The sequence below is a fragment of the Colossoma macropomum genome, unplaced genomic scaffold, assembly GCF_904425465.1.
Source record: "Colossoma macropomum unplaced genomic scaffold, Colossoma_macropomum, whole genome shotgun sequence".
NCBI classification, from domain to species: Eukaryota; Metazoa; Chordata; class Actinopteri; order Characiformes; family Serrasalmidae; genus Colossoma; species Colossoma macropomum.
Window position 1 is genome coordinate 18725957 of NW_023494803.1, and position 18319 is coordinate 18744275.

General features: G+C 39.2%; 2 protein-coding genes across 2 annotated transcripts in view; one reads left to right on the forward strand and one right to left on the reverse strand.

Moving 5' to 3' along the window:
- The window catches only part of plcb2 (phospholipase C, beta 2), a 45064-nt gene extending 40344 nt beyond the window's left edge, over positions 1–4720 (reverse strand). The window contains exons 1-3 of the mRNA XM_036593737.1: positions 4632–4720; positions 3015–3092; positions 1385–1453 (exon numbers count right to left, since the gene is read on the reverse strand). Of these exons, the coding sequence (XP_036449630.1) occupies positions 1385–1453; positions 3015–3092; positions 4632–4718 (234 nt within the window). The 5' untranslated portion in view covers positions 4719–4720. The remainder of the gene's footprint in view (positions 1–1384; positions 1454–3014; positions 3093–4631) is intronic.
- An 8918-nt stretch (positions 4721–13638) lies between these two features.
- Positions 13639–16344, forward strand: LOC118824163 (putative transmembrane protein INAFM2). Its single transcript, XM_036594131.1, has one exon. The coding sequence runs from the start codon at positions 14042–14044 to the stop codon at positions 14546–14548; it is 507 nt and encodes a 168-aa protein (XP_036450024.1). The 5' UTR covers positions 13639–14041; the 3' UTR covers positions 14549–16344.
- Positions 16345–18319: the final 1975 nt, after the last annotated feature.

The following is an 18319-nucleotide window of genomic DNA, read 5'->3' on the forward strand; positions in this document are numbered from 1 at the left end:
ATATTTGTTGCAGCCCTAGACAGTAACAACAAAAAAGATCATAGTTGCACACATGTGAAAGAACTTTATGCGTAGTGTCTACATAAATTCATTCAAACATCCCTATGTTATGTTATGGTTACATTGTCTACTTTGTTTTTTTTTCTTGTGTTTGTATGACTTGTATTGTTAATTGTTACTGCACTATTTTTGTTACGTATGATATGTCTACTGGACCCTAGGAAGTATAGCGGCTATCACAATAGCAGCTAATGGGGATCCTAAAAATAAACAAATAAACATCCCTGTGCTTGTGGTAATTGGTGTCGAGTATATAATTTGTGATCTATTCTCACTACATCCCTGCTGATAATAGTTACCTTTAGAGACCACTAGTTTGCTATTGGACAAGTAAAAACCCCTTTAGAAAACTGCCAAATGGAATCAGTCCCACGTCACATTAGACGTGGGACTGAGCCATTAGAATCCTTTACTTGGCTACCAGTTCTGAAATCAGCAACCATACACACAATCCTTCTGGTGTGGATTAAGGTGTGGGTTTTTTCTCTTAATGATGCAGAAAACACTATTTAAGTGCTAATAGAGAATCGAGTGCTGATGGGAATTTCTGTGGAGAAAATAAATTCTGCATATTTCACAAAATTCAAATCTTTTACATGCTGCTTTTGTTGTTTTTTTTCACAAATGTTCACAAATGCTGAACTTTTTCACTAATTGGGATAAAAAATGTTTAGAAGTATTTTTATGTAGTTTTTATTTTAATACTACAATGTTTTAATTTGTGCTACATTGTTTAATTTTTGAATAAAATGAATATTTTGTCGCTGCTGTCAGAACAAAACCTCATATCTCCAAAATAATAATTTTACAGGAGAAGGAAAAAATGTACTTTACTTTTAATGTAAGTCAATGGAACCAGAATTTTTTTCAAGTAATTTTGGTCCATTCACCATGAAATTTATACATACTGTAAAGGACAAGAGGCATTTTTAAATTATGTGTAAAACTGAAAAATGACAAAAATGGAGCTACAGTTTACATCCCTCATTTCTGTCTCTATTTTCTCTTCCTTCCACAAACACTGATTGCTCACAGCAGTTCTCAGGGGAGGACTCACAGTGTGCAAGTCATTTAGTCTTCTAATGGATGACCTGATCAATAATTCTCTCTCTCTCTCTCTCTCTCTCTTTCTCTCTCTCTCTCTCTCTCTCTGTACATATGAGTGTGTAATGTGATCACAGCATTAGATCATGATACTGCTCTTCTGATCGCCACTGTTTGTCAGGCAAATTTATACAAATACCTCAATTAGAAACTACTAGATATTGCAAGCAGTGCACATATGAAAGAACATTTGTATACATCAAAATAATATGTTATTTACTTTGGGCAGTTTGGCATATTTCCCTGTTCTCGTGTCCCGAATGGTTGCAATGTCCAGGAATTCCATTTCCTACAATAAAGAGTAATAACACAGTCAGACTAAGAACATAATATGATGATCTCAGATTAAACTAAGTGAGAGTAATAGAACATGTCAAATGCAGCAATGAGAAGGACAATCAAGTGTAAAATCAAATAGAAGTGACCTCAGCGCCATTTAAAGAATTTTATCATGTGAATTTATTATGTTGTTGTGGGCAGATGGTAATTTAGTCATTTGATCATTCACATATTATCACATTATGGATGTTCCTCAGTATTCTGGACCATTAGTAACAGTTTTCCTGTTCTGGTTGGCCCAGACGCCATCTGTGTTGAGTGGAAATTTGAACTGCTTATTTGAGCAGGTTTACTGTTAGCAACAGATGCTCCAGATGTTCCATAATGTGCAGATTGTTTATGAATGTATAATGCTAACGTCACTGTGAATCATGAAGATGCAGTCAGCTGAGAGGGATTTTACACCCGTCAGCTCCACAATCTGCAGAGACAGTTAATGATCACTGAGCAACAAACACTTCAGCACAGCTCTGCAAACAACACCTCAGATCAATAACAGAGAGAGAGAGAGAGAGAGAGAGAGAGAGAGAGAGAAATACAGGCAGAGGGAGAACGAGAGTGAGAGCAAGAGAGGAAGAGAGAGAGAGACAGAGAGTGTGTGTTTGTGAGAGAGAGACAGAGAAAGACGGAGTGAGAGAGAAACAAATAGAGAGACACAAAGAGAGAGAAAAAGGGAGAGAGAGAGAGAGAGAAATACAGGCAGAGGGAGAATGAGAGTGAGAGCAAGAGAGGAAGAGAGAGAGAGACAGAGAGGGTGTGATAGTGAGAGAGAGACAGAAAGACAGAGAGAGAGAGAAACAGAAATAGAGAGACACAGAGAGAGAGAAAAAGGGAGAGAGAGAGAGAGAGAGAGAGAGAGAGAGAGAGAGAGAGAAGGGAGGAAGTGAGACAGAGAGAGAAAGGGGGATGAGAGGGAGAGAATGGAAATGAGAAAGAAAAGAGAGTGGGAGAAAGCAACAAAGACCGAAAAAAGACAAAGATAGAGCAAGAAAGAGGGGACAGAGAGCAAAAGAGAGAAAGAGAGCCAAGAGTGAGAATGAGAGGGAGAGAAAGAGAGAGAGAGCGAAAGAGAACCAAAATAAGAGAGTGAGACAGAGGAACAAAGAGTAAAATGTGAGGAAAAGGTTTTTTCAGTTGAATGATATAAAAGATAAAATCCTTAAACCCTGTCGTATGTGAGCTCACAGTTCAGTTCCTCTATTACTTACAATAGACTAATAATCAATATCAGGCCTAGTTACTGAATAATACACTTTATGATTAATAACATCATTATAATAATACTGTGGTTTAATGGAATAACAACATTAATCACTTTTCACAATTTTTCATGTGATTATTATGATTATGTAATGGTAGTGATTCTCCAAATGTAAAAATGTAATTGTACAAATGTACAAAATGTAATCAAACAGAAAACTGGCAGTGCAAGCAAGTGTTTGAGTGGCTATGTTGCCTTTTAAGCAAGTAAGAGTTTGACTGTACAGTTCTAAGAAGATCCTCCTGCTTACTTTGCTCTGGTTGATCCAGTACAGGTAGAATCCTTTTGGGTCCATCTTCATGGTGACATGCGAAGTGCGTGTGGAGTCCTGAAATCAGACAACGGTGCTAATTTTATTTCAGGGAAATCAGAGCAGAGCACTGCATCGATTCTACTGTACTAACAATGTTTGGACCATTTCTATTGGTTTATTCATCACAGAATTTAAATGGCAGCTGTACTTTTTTATTGTCAGTTTTAAAACAGAAGTAAATAAAAAAAAGTAATTGAAAAATAAAAGGTTTTTGATACCACAGCGACTATATACTGTACTGCCTGTACTGTGCAAATGTTTTAGACAAATAAGCACATTGTTTAACCCCTTAAATGGTCAGGGCAGGCCCAAAGTTTTGTTAAACACTTCTATAACCTAAGAATAGCTCAGCTAGTTTGTCCTGGTAGTGGCTTTAGTATGTAATAAGCCTGAGATTTTAAAAGCTTAAAACCATTTATTATGGCAAAAGGTGCTTGTACAAACATCAGATACCATTAGAGTACATGCAAATAAATATAAATGCGGTAAAGAGTAACAAGAAATGCTTATTTAGAAAAATTACCTTCTTATAGTTAAGTTGTAAATAAAGTTCAGTTTTAGATTTCTTCTTGATGCCGCTGGCCATCACATAGATTTATTAAATTCCATCAGCAGCACTGCTGACTTAACATAATGAAGCACAGATTAGCCAAACCAAGTATTAGACGATAATTTAAAATAATACTGGGCCTACTAAAGGAAAGATTAATCGAACACATTGACATGCATAAAATGACTACTTTTTGTATTAGTATTATTTATATTTATTCAAATATTCAAGTTTTTCTGACCAAATAAACACTTCTTGCCAATTAATAAGCTTTTCAAGTAAACTTAAAAAGTTTCTCAGGTGCCAAATCTTTTTACTGTGTATCTTTACAGTCGTGTGCACCTGGTCAAATGATATATGTTTTTGTTCATCTTCTAAGTGAAAATAAGTTAACACATCTTCTAAGAAGAACATACTTCTGCACATTTTAATATGCAATTACTGTTTATGTGCTGAATAAAAGTTACAGCGCATATCATTTTTTTAATAATATGAGAAACCCAGCAAATACAAATTGTGCATATATATGCTTTATAAAATCATGTGTGCTGTAGAATTTTAATGAATGTAGGATATATATACATACATATCCTATATATATATATTTTCTTAGATGTCTAAGACATTTGCACAGTGCTGTATGTAAAGATTAGGTCCTTTATCTTTAGGTTTTATACTATGCTTTGAAAGGTCTTCATGGTCAATAAAGACATTTTAAAATGTAGACGGACACGGCTCCAGCAGAATTTAACTATTCATTTGACTTCATTCATTCATTTGGTTCCCAGCAAATAAAGCAGTACAACAAGGTCATTTTGCCCTTCACTTGAACACCTGCTTTCCCCTCTATTTGCAAAGGCAAAAGAAGTCACCAGCTGGACACGAGCCAGAAAGGCCACGTGAGTGTGACAGCCAAAACTAACCTGCTAAACTTCCAGGAAACTGAGCAAAGCCTTCTCTGGAAGGTCATATCTGATTATGAAAATGGCAGTTTGAATACTCACCTCTTTCCATTTGGTGAACCTCTCTCCTTTGATCAAATAGTCTTTGACCTCAGGCTCTTTCAGAGTGTAGCGCTTCCTGATCATCATTGCCTGGTCAGCTCAGCGCACAGTGATGGGGCATCGGGGCGGATGTGCACACTGACAGCAGTGGACGCTCAGGTGACTCTACTAAAACTACCTTGCCTTCGATATGCATTGCAAATGAGTGCATTGAGGGAGGACCCAACAGTGATTGGGAACAAAAAAGGGCCTTTCTAGATAGTTTATAAGGGCTTTAATCCTTGAAGGCTTGTTGTGTTCAGTAACTTCTGTAAATTACTGGGTGAAACTGACATGTAAACTAGATAGGAGAATGAGGAAGTGATGCGTGGGCTGCATATCCAGGGCCCTAAAGGTTTAAGGGCTTCATTTGATTAAACAAAAATAGTTTTAGAAGAAGCCAAAGTAGATGATGATCAAAGCATTGCACACGTCTATGCAGAAGCTCAAGAAATACGAGGACATGGGTGATGATGATGGTTTGAAAAATTTGAAGTCCTACCTCCTTCGTCACACTTTCAGTTCAGGTTACTTAGCATCTACAGCATTTGTGCTAAGACCACCTCAGTTGCACAACGGAAATGTTTGAAGCACACACAGAGCACCTCTGAAAATGATTACTCAAAAATAAACAAAGGATTGACCATATGAATGTCGATCAAATTAAACTAAAAAGGATTCTGGAAACCATGTACATAATAACCAAACCAGGGAAATGTTTTTGTGACCAAACAGTAATGCTGTAGGTTTTCATCTCTAATAAGAAAGAGATTTGAGCTAAGAAAGCTGCCTGTTCAGCTGAGCTGATGCTACAGCTAACACTGGAGCTAGTCAGAGCAGAGGAGGCTAGTCAGAGGACTTGTGAAGTGATGGCATGTATGAGTGCATTACGCACAATGTTTCTAATCATAAGTATGAACACCGTAGAGTCCTGTTTAATCTGACTGGTTTATCAAGCTAACCATCAGCAGCTAACTTGACCAAAGCTAACTATTAAACTTAGCTAACTTTGAAACACATTACATAAAATGTGTATTAGGAAATACAGTGTCAAACCAAGTTTAGCTATAAAGCCAGCATAAGTCTGCCTGCTAGCCTCTTAAAATCACAGACTTATTCAGTAACTATTTAGACTACAATGCAAACTGGCAATGCAAAGTTATTATTAGGTTATAGAGGTGTATAGTAAAACTTTGGACCTGCCAGTGGGTCCTGGCCATTTAAGGGTGAAATAGTTTTAATGTAGAGAAACGTACTGTCTCAGATTTCTTTACAGTGGGGGTGATGGGAACCAGGGGTTTTGAGATCTACAGCACATATATAGAAATTTTATTTACTAACCAAGATGACCAGTAAATCTACACGTTTTATACGTAATGTTGATAATGGTAAAATAGTGGTAAATCCAAAAGAGTAAGTTTCTTTGGGGACTATGTTTCCTCATAACTCATTGCCTGTACCCCTCTGCATTAATGCATTTAAAAATTTACCAAAACCTTCTGTAAAACCATCATAAAACATCATATTTGTAATCATTTCATTTCACACTTTTTGTTGCTTCAGCCCTATTTCTTTCAAATCATCAATTTACCTTTAATATTAGACAAAGATAACCCAAATAAACATAAAGGCAAATTGGCAATTTCATTTATTGAACAAAAATACTATCCAGTCCTACCTGGCCTATGTGAAATAGTAATTGTCCTCTTAACTACTAAATCTACCAGTTAACCAAATTCAATTGACTACTGGCTTCAGTTTCATTAGCAACACCCAGGCATGGAAACACCCAGTCTGGAAAGGGTTACAAAGACATTGCTGAGGCTCTGGGACTCCAGTGAACCACAGTGAGAGATATTATCCACAAATGGAAAAAACTTGGAACAGTGGTGAACATTCCCGGAAGTGGCCAGCCTACAAAAAGTTCACCAAGAGTTTATCCACGACTCATCCCGGAGGTCACAGAAGAATCCAGGCGAACATCTAAAGAACTGCAGGGCTAATTTGCCTCAGTTAAGGTCAATGTACACAATTCCACAATAAGAAAGGTACTGGGCAAAAATGGCATCCATGAGAGAGATGCAAAGCCCAAACTGCTGCTGACCAAAAAAGAACACAAAGGCTTTTTTCCCAAAAAACATCTAGATGACCCCTAAGATTTTGGGATAATATTCTGTGGACTCATAGTCAAAGGTGGAACTTTTTGGAAGACATGGGTCCCGTGACTTCTGGTGTGAAGCTAACACCACATTTCACCATAAAAACACCATACCAACAGTCAAACATGGTGGTGGTAGTGTGATGATCTGGGACTGCTTCGCTTCTGCTGTTGTGAGACCTTTAACAGGCAGTTCATGCTCAAAAACACCCCAACATAGCTGAATTAAAACAATTCTACAAAGAAGAGTGGGCCTCCACAGCAATGTGAAAGACTTGCAAGTTATTGCAAATTACTTTTTCACAGCACTGTTAATACAGTTCTATGCAAAAGTTTGGGTGTTCTCGTCAAAAAGAAAAAAGGACAAGGAAGATAAAACATAAAATGTGATCTGTGCTAAAATAATAACACTTTTTATATTTTGTTTTCTTCTTGTCCAATATGTTAAACTCAGGAGGTGAATAGGAACTGTGCACAAAAATTAGCAGGAAAAATACCATATTTAAGTTTGTCACCTGTAGAGGATGTGTACTTACAGTATTTTCATACTGTGTTCGTAAGATACACTTTACATGTCCTAAATGTTAGTTTTGTAGTAGTTTGCCAAATAATTTATAGACATTGCTGAAAGATAAGCCTTAAGGTTTATAATGCAGCAATAAGCTGAGAGTTTGAATGGGTTAAGTGTTTAAGTGCACTGTCAATGCAGGAGGCTACTTCACCAGGACATCTTAAGTTACAATCTGTAGCTCCAAAACAGGTTTTTACAGCCATAAAGTAAACATAATGCACTTGTTTCATATGCAGAGGCTTAACTTAAACATTTTGCAGGAGTATTTGAAACAGCGTAAGCTCACTTTTAATAGGTTTCATCTCAGACATCGCCCTTGGGGTAGTTTGGGTAATAGTCAAATGCCAGCTAGCCCAACAATAACACATGTAAATCCTGGAGACAGGTGTTAGCAAACTCTAGACCTCGCAGGCAGGCAAAGCTAAACTCACATTTATTAGGAGCTGCAATTGTTGTTTAAAATCATATAGTTAGCAGACCCATACATTTAAAAAGATCTAAGTACATTTATAAGCACACTTTTTCATCTAAGTACATGTATCTAAGTACATTATTTTCAGTACACAGTTTTATGCAAAAGTTTGTACACATTTCACATATTATAACATACAAATCTGCAAAACATTATAGATAAAGATGGCAAGCATAAAATAATGACAATGAATAGATTGAAGCACTTAGTTTAAATCCATTTGATGTCAAAGACTCTGAAGAACAGCACAGAGACATCACAACATCTGTAGGCTTCACCATGCTCATTACGAACATGTTTTAACTACTTTATGTAGATATGCTTTCTATGTGGTGGTTAGTCAGCAACAGAGTTCCTGAACCTGCATCTATCTACTGCACTTTTTGTACTGAAATCAAAAAGCTTTTCAGCTTTTCAGATGAGATCACTCTGCCACCACCTGCCTGAAGCAAGAGGTGCACCATATTTTCATCAGTTTTTCTTGTTTGGCCACACCTGGTTCAGTGCTTGTCATGGTTTCCTTGTCCTCGTTCCACCCTCTCTGGTCTCCGCCCTTTCATGTCATCATTTCCTTCTATCTCCTCCTTTGTGTGTTGCCACTTGTGTGTTATTTATGCCTTTGTGGTCCCTTGTGTGTTTTTGTTCCTTGTCAGGTGCATGTATTTGTTTGAGTTAATATTCATGTTGACTAGGTAGTTTTATCTGTGGTTATTTATCTTGCTTTATCTGTCAAGGTTCTGCTTGTTAATAATAATTATATAATTAGAATTACAGTGGTAGACAGTACGTCATTACTTTGTTACTGTACCTAAGTTCTTTTACTTGACTATATGTGTGCGTGTGTGTGTGTGTATGTATATATATATATATATATATATATATATATATGTGTGTGTGTGTGTGTGTGTGTCAGAACAAAACCTCATTTCTCCATTTTTGTCATTTTTCAGTTTTTGACATAATACGAAAATGCCTGTAAAGTATGTTTTTTTCTCCTGTAAAGTTATAAGTTATCATTTTGGAGACAACAGCGATATATATGTATATATATATTATATTTTCATTATATTATTATCATTGTCTATTTTCTCAGCTCCACTTACCATATAGGTGCGCTTTGTAGTTCAGTAATCACAGACTTGTCCATCTGTTTCTGTGCATAATTTGTTAGCCCCCTTTTACCCTGTTCTTTAATGGTCAGGACCCCCACAGGACCACCACATAGCAGGTATTATTTGGGTGGTGGATCATTCTCAGCAGATGGATCAGACACAGCAGTGCTACTCAGTCATGCAATTATCCAATCAGCCAATCATGTGGTAGGTGCACAGTACATAAAATCATGCAGACTCAGGTCAAGAGCTAAAGTAAATGTTCACATCAGACAAAAGAATGAGGAAAAAATGCTTTCTAAGTGATTTTGTGACATGGTAATTGATGGTGTGGTCTGAGTATTTCAGAAATTGCTAATCTCCTAAAATTTTCACATGTAACAGTCTCTAGAATTTACACGAATCTGAAAGAATGAATATTTAATAAGCTGTAGTTCAATGGACAGAAACATCTTTTTATGAGAGAGGTCAGAGCAGAATGGCCAGACTTGTTCAAGCTGACAGGAACTTGAACAGCCACTTTTTTCAACAGTGATCAGAAAAGCATGACAACGCAAAATACATTGACCCAACCTGTCTTGTGTCAACAGTTCAAACTGTTTGGGGTGGTTTAATGGTTCAGTGAATGTTTTCTTGGTATACATTGGGCCGCTAATGCTAATCAAGCATTGTTTGAATGCCACAGCTGATATGGTCACATTTTACACATCTTCCAACGCTTCCGGTACGATAATGCACCTTGTTACAAAGCACAAGTCCGTGATCATGTCAATGAGTTCAGTGTACTTCCATAGCTTCCCCAGTCACCGGATCTGAATCCTATGGCGCATCTTTGGGATGTGGAAGAACTGCAGTAGAATCTACAGCGTTTATGTGATGTAATCATGTCAACATGGACCAACATCTCTCAGAAATGTTTCCAGCGTCTTGCTAAACCCATGCAGAATTTAAGCTGTTCTGAAAACAAAGGGGGGTTTTACCCAAATAGTCACTGTTGGGACAAAACCTTGTATGTTTATTTATTTATTTATTTATTTTTATAATTTGACAATTTTAATTTATTTGCCTGCTGCCATTTACAGTGTGTGATGATGAATGGACCAGTAGAAATAATCCAAATTTGCTCTGAATTAAATATTTTCACATTTAATTTACATTTAAAGCTACACTATGTAAGATCTGGGGATCTGACCTCTCTGGTGGAAATGTGTAATTGCACTCAATGTGCAGAAGAACGTTTTATAACATTGGTTGTTCTGATGAATCTGATTTTTGTGAGTGTTTTAACAGAGTATTCAAAGAGAACTCAGTCAAAAGCTGGCAAAAAAAAGTGTCTCGCAAGGATGTAAGTGAATTATCTACTATTGTCATCATATTTTCACTATTATAATATTGATTTTGCTGAACATCGAGACTGACAATTTATTTGTGTGTGTGAGTTTAATACATAATGATATATGACAACGTCCAAAAAATTCTCACTAAACCCAATTCAGTGACAGTTTTGGAGATACAAGGTTTTCTACCAATAACGACAATATACACATCATAAACAATAATAAGAATAATATTATTTACTGATTGAATCTGCATCTGATTGACTCAACTTTAAAATCTTTTTGGTTACAGTGAATGGTGGTAGGTGGTCTTCTTTCAGTTTGACTCATAGGCTACATTTACACAGCAGGTAAAAGTGGCCCAAATCTGATTTTCTCACCAAATCCGATTTTTTGTTTGGCTGTTCACATTATCTTTTAAATGTGATCTGTATGCGACATTAGTCTGAACAGATCACGCTCCTAAACCGACCCACACGCGCAAAAGTGCTTCACCTGGCGGCTCGTCCAGAGGTAAACAGTCATGACGGCCGGCGAACGCCAGTCGCTCCCGCAGCTTTCAGTTTCGTCTTCGCCAGCATCACAGGGGCGAGTATAACGTTCCAGTGGTTGACAGCTGGACTCATCACCCACAACGTGTTCGAGTTCGCCGAACAAGGGCACGGCCGCTTCTTTGGTTCGTGTCCTCGGATTCTTTAAACTGTTCTCTGACGCTGCAGCCTCGGGCTCCTCCGGCCGCGTTCGGCCGTTCCGTTTAAACACGGTGCGGTTTGATGAGTCTCTTCTAATGTTTTGGTACAGAAACATCAGACTAAATGTTTATGAGTCTCAGCAGCGCGAAATTATGACGAATGTCGAGTTGAACTGACGTAAAAGTCGCATGAATTCCGATCTGGCCGTTCAGACTGAATCGCATTGCCGCAGATCGGATACGTATCGGATTTCAGTACCGCATATGAAAGCGTCTCAAATCGGAATTGAAAATGTCAGATTCAATGCGTTTTTTGTTGTTCACACAGCCACACAGATGACACATCTGTGTCACATTTAAGGAAAAAGATCGGATTTGGGCCACTTTTACCTGCTGTGTAAACGTAGCCACAGTTTACTGAGAGAAAACAAAAGCTGAAAATGCAATACAGCTTTATCTTTCAGGGCCCAGTTTCCCAAAAGCATATTAATGTTAAGATCATCTCAACAGGTAGAGAGAGTGTGCAGTGTGATGCTCACTCAACCATTTAAGGATGATGTTGATCTGGGAAACCCAGCACAGGCCAGTAAAGAACTCTTTTTGTGAATGATTGAAATTTGCCAGTCTCTGTTACAAAACATACTATCAATGTAATCAGTTCAGTAAAACTATCGGGGCACATATATTGGCTTATGTAGCGGCAGGATCGTTTCTACAAGGATACAGAAGATTTTCTTTTTGGGAGGAAGGTTAAAATATGTGAAAGAAGGGGCTTCAACCATTTCTATGCATGCTTAGTAGGCTATTGTGCCTGCACATCATTAAATAAACATGAAAAATGATTCAAATGCATCTTGTACATTATGTGGTTACAGTTGAATACAACAGCTATTAAATATTCATGACATATTTAGAAGTGATAAATTATTCAGCAGAACATTTCAAGAGTAGTGCAGTTTTTTGGTTCACTCTGGGAGATACAGGTCAAGCTTCTTATCAAAGAATTTCAAATGTCAGACTTAACAGTAATTAGCTGTTATTAGCAAAGCATGTCAGGAAAGTGGCTGGGGTCTTCAGCATCCCACCTCTGAATACAGAACCTTTTTGAAAAGGGTTCTTCTGTTGCTACAACGTTGACATTATTACAATAGAAGAGCTTTTTGGATGCTATACAGAACACTTTTCAAAAAGGTTCTATAAGAAACTTATACAACACATTCTCCATCAGGCTGAAGAACCATTTAATGATGCAAAGAATCCTTTAGTCATGAAAAGGGTTTGTTGAGTGTTTATGGTTCTATATAGCACCATTTTCTTTACTAAAGAACCCTTGAAGATCCATCTTTTTTAAGAGTGTATTAGTAAAGTTACTTTAATGTTATGTGGTTCACATCATGGAAAAAGTTTTTTCTTGCTTTTTTAGTAGGAAGTAATAGTTTGATGTAGAATGTAAACATTCACTGTAAAAAATTATGCAGCTATAAAACTTAAAAAAACTAAGTAAACCAGGTTAACTTGAGAAATTTTGAGTTTACTGAATTTCCAATATAAAGTTAACACAAGAGTTATGGTTTTACATTTGTCAACTTATTAAATTCAATGAACTCAAAATTTCAAGTTAACCCAGTTTACTTACTTTCATAAGTTTTAAAGCTGCATAATTGTTACAGTGTTGTAAATGCCTCAATCCTCAGTCAACACAGTCCACATGTGTGTCCATATATATAGATAAATATTGCATATGAGCCTATAAAACAACCAAAAAGGATGTAGTAACTCAATGTTATCTGTTAAAATATGTACCTTTTACTTTTAAATATTGGAGGATGTTTAAATATAGATACTTATTGACTTTGACTGAATATATACTTCAGTACAGTACAAATTCATGCTTAAATGGTTCATCACATGGTAAAATGGTTCTTCAGATTGATGGAGAATGTGTTGTATATGATTCTTTTGATAATGGTTTCATATAGCACCAAAAAGGGTTCTGCTACTGTTACAATGTATGGGGTTTTTTTTTACTTTTCCTGCACACACTTTTTTTTGTATTGCAGAAATAATAATAAAAAGGCTTGTAAAAAAAAAAAAGAGGAACCCCTTTTAGTGCTGTGTAGAACCATTTACAACACATTCTCCATCAATCTCAAGAACTATTTAAGCATGAAATGGTTCTATAGAACCATTTCCTTTACTAAAGAACCTTTAAAGAACCATCTTTTTTTAGGTGTGTAGGTGTTGCTGTCCAAGGTGCTGAATTGACCCCTCAGCCCAGTGATCAGTACTGATGACAATCTTCATCTTCATTTTGACTCATTTAGACAAACAAAGCCATGATTTTCTTCTCTCTTCTACAGTAAACAGTCTGTCCGTCCAGCTGAACTAACTGAAATGCTCATAAATCCTCTACTGTAGCTTTACTCCTCACCTCAAAACGACCTCTACCAACGCTTCTGTGTCCAAACCCCTCTCTAAACACCTCACATGCCCTTTAAGCACCTGAGCATCATCTCCCTGTATCTGTATCCTCTCCATCCCTGAACGCTCATTGGCTGCAGCTTGGCCGTCCCTTTAAGAGCCCCTCGCCCGCCCCCTCTGCTGTATTTTTAGCTGAGCAAAGCCTCTCCAGCTGGTGAACAACATTAACAGCAGTGTGTGTGCTTGTATGTGTGTGTGTGTTTTGTATGTGTGTGTGTGTCAGCGCGCGAGCATCGTCCTTTATTATAAACGTGGATGTGTCAGTTGTCGGATGTGTTTGTAGTGCCACTGCTGTGCTGACCCTCAGCTGGAAACAGCTGGATCGAGAAGCGGAGAGGAGCTCGAGAAGCGGAGCTACACGGCCATGACGGATCTCTGAGGCGCGAGATGGACGAGGAGAGACGAGTTTAGAGCGGAGAGAAGAGGTGGAGGCCCTGAAGACTGAGACTCTGAGAGAGAGAGAAGAAAATACCGAATTAAAACAGAAGCCAACCAAAAGCGGTCAAGACGGACGGGGCGGCGGAGCATCGGGGCAAGAAGCGGGGCAACATGCGCGAGAGGGACTTCGCGCCGGGCGCTGACCGGGGCAAGCCGGCCACCTACACGGGGGACAAGAAAGCCAAGATGGCCGCGAAGACCAACAAGAAGTGGGTGAGGCTGGCCACCGTCTTCGCCTACGTGCTCTCCGTGTCGCTGGCCGCCATCATCCTGGCCGTGTATTACAGCCTCATCTGGAAGCCCACGGCCGCCTCAACCTCGCCGTCGTCGGGCGCGAAGCCGGGCACCTCCGCTCCGCCTAACGCCACTACGGACGCGGACATGGGCAGCGGCAACGGCAACAACACGAGCCCCTGGGCGCCCTTGGGCAACAGCACAAGCGCGAACGACGACGGAAACGGGAGCGGGAACCTGAACGCGACCGGCTCGGATGCTGCGCGAGCCCGCGAGCGCTGGAGCGCGCGCTCGACGCTCGTTCACGGTGCCACAAACAGCAGCAGCAGCAGGAGCGGAGGCTCGCAGGACGGAGCAGCGCTCGAGAATAGAGAAGAGGAGTGACAGAGAGTGGGTGTAGAAAGGAACAGGAGCGCGAGGAGGAGGAAAAAGGAGGTGCATGAGGAGCAGACGCTCTAGGCTGTGGTGCATTGGACACCGATGGACGCCATTGGATCCCAGTGGGCAACTAAGGACACCTTTGGATCTTAGTGGACACTTTTGGACACCACTGGACATAAGTTGGACACCAATAGGCATCATTAGATCTTAATGGACATTACTGGACACCAGTGGGCACCTTATGATCTGAGTGGATGCAATTGGACACCAACTGTGCGCCTTTGGCCACCTTTGAAAGCAGTGGACGGAAATAGGGCCCCAGTGGACAACACAGCAAATCCTTGGATAGTGTCTGCCTCTTCCTCTGTTTGTACCATAAAACGCTCAAGAATGTAACCTCTCATTTACTGGGTTTGCCTTAAGACTCAGACCTGCAATGGAAGCGCCTGTAAGGGCACACGGGCCTGTCTGAAGCATTAAACTGTCCAGTTTCGTCAGTGTGCTTGCATATCCTTAAAGAGCATTAGCTAACCGCCTGCTTCTAATATGAACTGCAGGTTGAACTACTGTTTTTTTTTCCTTTAGGACACGGATGTTTTTTTTTTTTCTGGGTGGTAAAATATGAAAGGAAGAGGGTTTGTGTCCCTATAGCCGTACTAATTAATCAGGAGGCCTATATCAGAGGAGCCTGTGTTCAGTTCCGCTCAGGTATGTGCAGATATTCATGCCAATGTAAAAGCAGATGTGTATTTGCTCATGTACATATATTATATATATATATAAATATATAGGGCACATGCTCTGAACTTGCATAGATACAAGAATTTTTACAAGAATAATGTAAAATGAGTACATATATATATATATATAATCACCACAAAGGCTAATAAATGCCCTTGTAAGAAAATAAAACACATGACTTCCATATTTTGTGAGAAAGGACTTTATTTACAAGTATTACAAGTGCATTTGTTTGACTTCCATATTAAGAAATGCTCCAACCTGAACTTAGAGAGCCAAAGCAAGGTCACCTGAAGGGAAAGGGTCTTTGAACGTGAAGCTGTAGATGAGTGAAAAGTCTACTGGATAAAAACACAGTGGGCAGATATTTACGATGAGAAAAAGTGAACATTTTTGGGTTATGTAATGTTATATAATAAGTGTGGGGCACCGCATTTGAAGATCATTTTGTCCAGCTCAGCCTGGCCTTGTGAAGGGTTAAGACAGGCTTCAGATATTATCACTAAAGTCTATATAAATGACCCAACCTAAGACAGGCTGCCTCCTCTGTGTCTAAGTGTCTATAAATGATGAAAGGCGTTTGCCTGAGACTTTTAATTCACATGAATTACACAGAATGTCTAAATTTGGGCGTTCAAGATAGATTCCTTTTCTTAAGCAGTGTTATTACTGGACCTTTCTTGGTCATCCCCCTCAGATCTGTAGGCCTGTACCTCCCTGTGTGCGTGGTAATGGAGCGCAGTGTTTATGGGCCTCTATCAGGACGCAGTGTTGAGAGCTCGTTCATCTTCTGAGTCATTTCTAGTCATTTCTCTCTCTCTCTCTTTCTCTCTCTCACTCTCTCTAGCGCTTGGAGGGTTATCGATTGAGTACTGTGAAGTTAAACACAGGAACAGAGAAGTGCATTACACAATCCAGCTACTGCTCTATTTACAGCTCTCTTCATCATACGCTCTGATATACACAGGAGAGAGAGAGAGAAACAGATAGAGAGGGAGAGAAGGAGAAAAGAGAGAGAGAGAGAAAGAGAAACATTACCAGAGGGAAAGAAACAGAGACAAAAGGGAAAGGGAGAGAAAGAAGAGAAGGATAGAGGGAGAGACAGTGAGAGGCAGAGTGAGAAACAGAAAGAGAGATGGAGACAGACAGAGAGAGAAGGAAAAAGAAAGAGAGAAGTGAAAGAGAGAGAGAAAAGAGGGAGAGAATAGATGAAGAGAGAGAGACAGACAGACAGACAGGGGCAAACAAAGGAAGAAGAGCAGGAGAGGAAGGGAGAAAAAAGAAACAGAAGAAAGAAAAAGAAGAGGGGGAGAGAGAAGAGAGAGAATAACAGAGATAAGAGAGAGGGAAAATAGGAGGAGAGAACAGACGAGAGAGAGAGAGACAAACAGGCAGACAGAGGGAGAAGAGCAGGAGAGGAAGAGAGAAAAGAAAAGAGAAACAGAAGAGAAAGAAGAGAGGGAGAGAAACAGAGAAGAAAGAGAGAAAGAAGAGGGAAAGCAACTGAGAGAAGAGAGGGAGAGGGAAAATAGAAGGCAAGAGAAGAGAGGGAGAGGAGAAGGAAAGAAAAGAGGGTGAGAGAGAGAAGAGAGGGAGAGTAGAAGGAGAGAGAAGAGAGAAGGAATGAGAGAGAAGGAGATAGAAGAGGGTGAGAGAGTTTAGAAAGAGAGACAAACAGGTAAAGAGAATAGAGGGAGACAGAGAATAGGGAGAGAGAAAGAAAGACTGGGGAGGGAGAGAAGAGAAAGAGACAGAGAGAAGGGATGGAGAGAAAGAATAGAAGGGAGAGAGAGAACAGAAGGAGAGAAACAGGAAGAGAGAAAAGGATGAAGACTGCATGTGTGTGTACACGTTCTTAAATAAGAGTAAATAATTCAGTCAAAACATCCTGCGTGGTTTACTCTTCCCTTATGTATGGTATACAGTAACCATGGAGACAGCTGCTTCTTGTAAACAAGGTGTCTCAGGGGGCTTCTTTCATTCAGTCTGTCAATCTGCCCTCTGACAAAGAAAGACAATTGAAATCAAGAGCCACCACTTTGAAGCGATTCAGATGGTTCCAATTTGCTGATGTCTGCAGAGCTCTGTCAGTTCTGCGTGTGTTGAAATGGCATTGGCATGGTTAAAACAGGTAACCCAGCACAGAGACTGCTGACAAAACACAATGACACAAGAGTGATCCAGCGCAGAACCTTTATCAGGACACTGAGTGTGTCTGAACTGATGTACTGTATTGGGCAGAGAGATGTACAGTCCCTGTGGACATTGTTGCCACTGATGAAGCAGCACATTCTCATCAGTGTGTCTCCTCTCATTACCCTTCTGTTCACATTTGGCCTAATGATGATGACGTGTTGATTATTCTACTAGGCCAAAGGTTCCCAACACGCTGGTCCTAGAGTCGCACTCCCCTGCACATTTTAGTGTTCTCCCTGTTTTGACGCACATCATATTTTAACCCTTAAAAAGTTGGTGATAACAAAAGCATGGTGTAATTAGATATTAATTGTTCCTACTATTACTAATAGTAGGAATAATTAATAATTAAAGGTTAATTATCTGTATTTTAGTTTCAAAATCTCAGTGTGCTTTAGACAAGAATATAAGTAAAACATAGGAAAGATAAAAACCTCTGTAGTCTCAGCAGCTACGTCTCCCCACAGGGTTCAAGTATTGGCTAAGTGATTCCACCTCTATTCATCTGTAGAGTCCATCTCTGTTAGGCTGTAGAGTCCATCTATTCGGTTGTAGAGTCCAACTCTATTTGGCTGTAGAGTTCATCTATTCTGTTGTAGAGTCCAACTCTATTTGGCTGTAGAGTTCATCTCCATTCAGTTGTGGATTCTGTAGTTTGCTTGGAGTGATTGAACCAGGTCAGAAAATCCCCTCTCACACTCTTTCCATAGATGGAAACAGCCACACTGAATATACAAACACAAGATCAGATTGTAAATGAATTTGTAATGCTCAGTTCATTTATCTTTGAGATGTAATCCACACACTTTTGTTTATATTTTCATAGATATTGTACTT

Bases quoted from the DNA above. Each gene is read 5' to 3' on its own strand.
- LOC118824163 (XM_036594131.1), top strand. From the start codon at position 14,042: ATGCGCGAGAGGGACTTCGCGCCGGGCGCTGACCGGGGCAAGCCGGCC.